Source organism: Microcaecilia unicolor, chromosome 11, assembly GCF_901765095.1.
Source record: "Microcaecilia unicolor chromosome 11, aMicUni1.1, whole genome shotgun sequence".
NCBI lineage: Eukaryota > Metazoa > Chordata > Amphibia > Gymnophiona > Siphonopidae > Microcaecilia > Microcaecilia unicolor.
Genome location: NC_044041.1, coordinates 109,560,484 through 109,565,560, shown reverse-complemented (window position 1 = coordinate 109,565,560; position 5,077 = coordinate 109,560,484). Strand labels below are relative to the sequence as shown.

The following is a 5,077-nucleotide window of genomic DNA, read 5'->3' as shown; positions in this document are numbered from 1 at the left end:
AGGCTCTTAAAGGAAATGGCCTAGAGTACTTGAAGCACAGGAACTCCTACACACCTTCAAGGTCACTAAGGTCTTCCCAAGGAGTTTCCTTAACCACATCCTCTCAAAGGACATCATATGATGTGATACCAGCAAGTGAGCCTTCTCAGGTGTAGCCCCCCATGCTCTAGAATGCACTCCCTGAAAGGCTTCACTTAACACAAGACTATCTCTACTTCAAGAAGTAGGTGAAAGCTTGGATCTTCAACCAGGCTTTTAATGGAAGAAGTAAATGACACTGGCTGGACATACTACAACAGGACATGTTTATCCACTCCTACTCTAGCTAAAGTATGGTTCAAGGAACGTTCTTTAAACTAGTCCCTTATTTTCTTACTCTATCTTATCTAACTATATGCTCCATCTTTGCTTACACCCTATGCTGTCTATTAAAATGTTTTATTGTGTATTAGGTTGACATTGAGGGGCATAATGGAACAGAAACGCCTATCTCCATGGGCGTTAATCTCCGAGAACGGGTCCGTGAAGGGGCGGACCGAACCGTATTATCGATAAAAAATAGACGCCCATGTTTTATTCGCCAATGTGTGAGCTGGGCGTTTTTGCTTTTCAGCGATAGTGGAAAAGGAAAGTGCCCAGCTCAAAAACGAATAAATCCAAGGCATTTGTTCGTGGGAGGGGCCAGGATTCGTAGTGCACTGGTCCCCCTCACATGCCAGGACACCAACCGGGCACCCTAGGGGGCACTTTTACAAAAACAAAAAAACAGGTAAAAGAGCTCCCAGGTGCATAGCACCCTTCCATTGTGTGTTGAGCCCCCCAAATCCCCCTCAAAACCCACTGCCCACAAGTCTACACCATTACTATAGCCCTAAGGGGTGAAGAGGGGCACCTACATGTGGGTACAGTGGGTTTGGGGGGGTTGGACGACTAATAAGCATTAAGCAGCACAATTGTAACAGGTAGGGGGGATGGGCCTGGGTCCACCTGCCTGACGTCCACTGAACCCCCTAACAACTGCTCCAGGGACCTGCATACTGCTGCCTGGGAGGAGGGTATGACATTTGAGGGTGAAAATAAAAAGTTGTGAAACATCATTTTTTTGTGGTGGGAGGGGGTTAGTGACCACTGGGGGAGTCAGGGGAGGTCATCCCCGATTCCCTCTGGGGGTAATCTGGTCATTTAGGGCACTTTTTGGGGCCTTATTCGTGAAAAAACAGGGTCCAGGAAAAGTGCCCTAAATTCTAGCTACAAACGCATCCATTATCGGCGAAGGCGCCCATCTCTGTTCGGGTGATAACCACGCCCCAGTTCCGCCTTTGACACGCCTTCGACACGCCCCCGTCCACTTTGTCCGCATCCACGACGGAGTGCAGTTGAAAGCGTCCCAAATTCGGCTTTTGATTATACCGCGTTATTCGTTTTTGTGAGATAAACGCCCATCTCCCGATTTAGGTCGGAACTTGGGCGTTTTTCTCGTTCGATTATAAGCTGGATAGTAATGTAGCATACTATGCTATTCTTTGTATTGTTGTTTGAATATTTTTACTTATGTAATTGACTATTGCTTATGTTTGACTTATTCTTGCTGTACACCGCCTTGAGTGAATTCTTTCAAAAGGTGGTAAATAAATCCTAATAAATAAATAAATAAAATTTTTATTGAATTTTTTGCATAGACAAGAACCCAATAAAGAAATGACTTGAAAAATATATCACAAATATATCACAGGATATCATATATGATAAACAAAAACAATAGTCTATAAGATTTTTTCCCCCAAACAAATGTATTATTCCCCACCCCCACCCTGCCCCCAACTAGATCATCCTGGCAGTGACACACACAATACTTATGTTGCTTTTTATAATCAAAAATGTGCTATCTTTTAGGGAATTACACCCCCCCTACCCTCTAATCAATCTGCCCGACTGTCTCACCTTATCTACCCTCACAACTCCTTCTATGAATCTTAAAGAGTGGAGGTATGTTAAACCCTAGTTCTAGTCCTCAAACTAGCATTGATTGGAAATCAGGAATCTCAATGTCATTTGGAGTGGAAGAGTAGCCTAATGGTTAGTGCAGTGGCCAGGAAACCAGGTTCAATTCCCACTGAAGCTCCTTATGACTCTGGCCAACTCACTTAACCCTCCATTGCCCCACAAAATAATATGTAAACCATGTTGATGGTAACCACAGAAGGGTGGTATATCAAATCACATCCCAGAGGTAGGCTGATGATAATTTCTGGTCCTGCTGGTTTTTAACATTCTTGTTTTCCTTGTGTTTCTGCCTCCTTTCCTTTGTGCTTTTTAATAAATCTGATTCTTGTAGGCAGTGAGAAATAAAAAGATAATAATAAAATGCACATACCATGGAACATTTTACTACCTGACTCCAACTACATAGAAATATTTATACTATAAAATGTACCCTCATGCACGGGATTTCTGTGTCTTGTGGGGGGTTTTTTTTCCATGCTGCCAGCACAAGAGTCTTCCTGAAGCGGATGCAATTAGGTTCCCCCTTAGTAGCACATTGTAATAGGACTAAACATGATTTTGCACAATTTCGTTGCTTTGCAATTGATCAGATCACAACAGATTTGAGAGGAGGCAACAGAACAAAACACATTCTGCAATTAGAGCAGCGGTGGATTTTCAGACTTAAATCCCTAGAACCCGGAGGTCTTAATTCCGTGATCCATTGGGCAACATTTTTTTAGTGCGAGCTCTTTAAGTAATTTCGACAACACAGGCATGTTCAATGCCCTCTACCAATAGAAAGCGAGCTGCATTAATGAGCGCCTAGAAAAGCAGCCGCCATGTTTGTATAGCCTGTGGAGCACGCGGATAAGAAGTCATACTGAATAAAGTCCGTTCAATATGTTTATGGAGATATTTAAGAAATAAAGTTAGACCGTTGCATCCGTAGACATGTATAATGCTATAGAAAATTGGAGGTAGGCAGTCGTTCAGTGGCCTTTTTCCTGTATTACAGAAACCAGTTCAAGCACGAGGTCTATAGCCTTGAGAAAGCCGAACACGTTGAAACAGGACCCCGTCGGACTATAAAGATAAGTGCTTGCTGCTTCATGATTAAACTATGTGAGATAAAATACTATACACAATATAAAGAATTAATTTGAATCAAGGAGATCTCATCCCCTGCAATCAGAATAAAACATTTCTTCTGGATCAGGGATACAAAGGCTTTTTCCTCCATCATTACGTGTAATTCACTGTCACATCACTTGATAACCACTCTTTGAGGATTAAATAACATTAATATCTAAAAGTGTGTTTGAGTCCTTTTGATAAGTAAATCTGAATTGTGCCAGTTTTAGAATCCCCATGAAATGCTCAAATTTGTTTAAAATGTCTTTAAAACGAAAAGCTCACTAGTCAGGTACTCAGGGCTATTACCATGGAGTGCTCTTCGCTATCTATCACCAGCCTCTAAGGGGAAATACCTAACCTAGAGAAACAGTAAGGATTCCTAATTTTATTTATTTAAAGGTGATACTCGCGCTGAAATCTGGCTCTTTACGAGAAAAAGTAGGTGGCTCTGAAAAGAGCCTTTTGGGTTGCCGGTTTCTTCTCTCAGCAGGACAGCTTTACTTGCTCTTGGCCGCCTTGTGACTCTCGGTTTTCTTAGGCAGAAGCACCGCCTGGATGTTGGGCAGGACGCCGCCCTGCGCGATGGTGACTCTCCCCAACAGTTTGTTCAGCTCTTCGTCGTTGCGGATGGCCAGCTGCAAGTGCCTGGGGATGATGCGGGTCTTCTTGTTGTCGCGCGCAGCATTACCAGCCAGTTCGAGGATCTCGGCGGTCAGATATTCCAGCACCGCCGCCAGATAGACTGGGGCGCCGGCACCCACACGCTCAGCGTAGTTACCTTTCCGCAGCAGTCTGTGCACGCGCCCCACGGGGAACTGCAGCCCCGCTCGGGACGAGCGAGTCTTAGCCTTAGCCCGAGCTTTACCCCCTTGCTTGCCACGTCCAGACATTTCGATCAGTTGTTTCTAGAAAAAATAGCTAAAGCTCACAGATCGAACCGGTTTTATACTCTACCACTCTTTCTTACACTCCTTCCCGATTGGTTAAGAAATGACCGCCCTGAAACCCGCCTCTCTCAGCTATTATCATAATGGGCAAGCAAATAGGCCAATCCGAGGGCTGCCAGGCGGTCTGATGACGTTTCATTGGTCTAGACCTAATAGCAAAGGAGAGAAACTCAGCGCCAGCAATTTGCATAGGGAGCCTATAAATTGCCATCTGAACAAGCGACGGCGTTTTCACTACACTACTAACTTAAGATTCTTCGCTTTGTGGACTCCAGATAACGAATTTGTCATTGACTCGAGCTTGTGGCCATGCCTGAACCAGCCAAATCTGCTCCCGCGCCCAAAAAGGGATCGAAGAAAGCCGTGAGCAAGACCCAGAAAAAGGACGGCAAAAAGCGCAAGAGAACTAGGAAAGAGAGCTACGCTATCTACGTGTATAAAGTGCTGAAGCAGGTTCATCCCGACACCGGCATTTCCTCTAAAGCCATGAACATCATGAATTCCTTCGTGAATGACATCTTTGAGCGCATCGCTGGAGAAGCCTCCCGCCTGGCTCACTATAACAAGCGCTCTACCATCACTTCCAGGGAAATTCAAACCGCAGTGCGTCTGCTGCTACCCGGTGAGCTGGCCAAGCACGCCGTGTCCGAGGGCACCAAGGCTGTCACCAAGTACACCAGCTCCAAGTAATGGCGGGCTCAGCCTACAGCTTCCGCGCACACAACCCAAAGGCTCTTTTCAGAGCCACCCAATTTACTCCACCTAAAGCGCTAAAATTTTGTTGCACAAGTAGGTCTGACCCACCAACAGCACTACTCTTAACCTTATCACCCGAAAGAGAAGGGAGATCTTCAAGGTTTTCTCTTTGCAAAGATATATTGAGAGAGAGAGAGGTGTGGGAAAGATAACAGCTTTTATTAAGAGCAAAAATTCCAACTTCTTGCTACATGAGTAGGGCTGGCCCAACTGAAGAGGAAAGGAGATCTTCAAGTTTCCCACACCGACTCTCT

The 5,077-nt window shown here is 44.9% G+C and overlaps 2 protein-coding genes across 2 annotated transcripts; one reads left to right on the top strand and one right to left on the bottom strand.

Moving 5' to 3' along the window:
* Positions 1 to 3,589: 3,589 nt before the first annotated feature.
* LOC115481159 (histone H2A type 1-E-like) lies at positions 3,590 to 4,010 on the bottom strand. Its single transcript, XM_030220203.1, has one exon. It carries the CDS (start codon positions 4,008 to 4,010, stop codon positions 3,618 to 3,620), a length of 393 nt encoding a protein of 130 aa, XP_030076063.1. The 3' UTR covers positions 3,590 to 3,617.
* A 318-nt stretch (positions 4,011 to 4,328) lies between these two features.
* Positions 4,329 to 4,758, top strand: LOC115481160 (histone H2B type 2-E-like). The gene has a single exon (XM_030220204.1). It carries the CDS (start codon positions 4,377 to 4,379, stop codon positions 4,755 to 4,757), a length of 381 nt encoding a protein of 126 aa, XP_030076064.1. The 5' UTR covers positions 4,329 to 4,376; the 3' UTR covers position 4,758.
* The last annotated feature ends 319 nt before the right edge of the window (positions 4,759 to 5,077 follow it).

Excerpts from the sequence above, each read along its gene's own strand:
- LOC115481159 (XM_030220203.1), bottom strand. The coding sequence starts at position 4,010 with ATGTCTGGACGTGGCAAGCAAGGGGGTAAAGCTCGGGCTAAGGCTAAG.
- LOC115481160 (XM_030220204.1), top strand. The coding sequence starts at position 4,377 with ATGCCTGAACCAGCCAAATCTGCTCCCGCGCCCAAAAAGGGATCGAAG.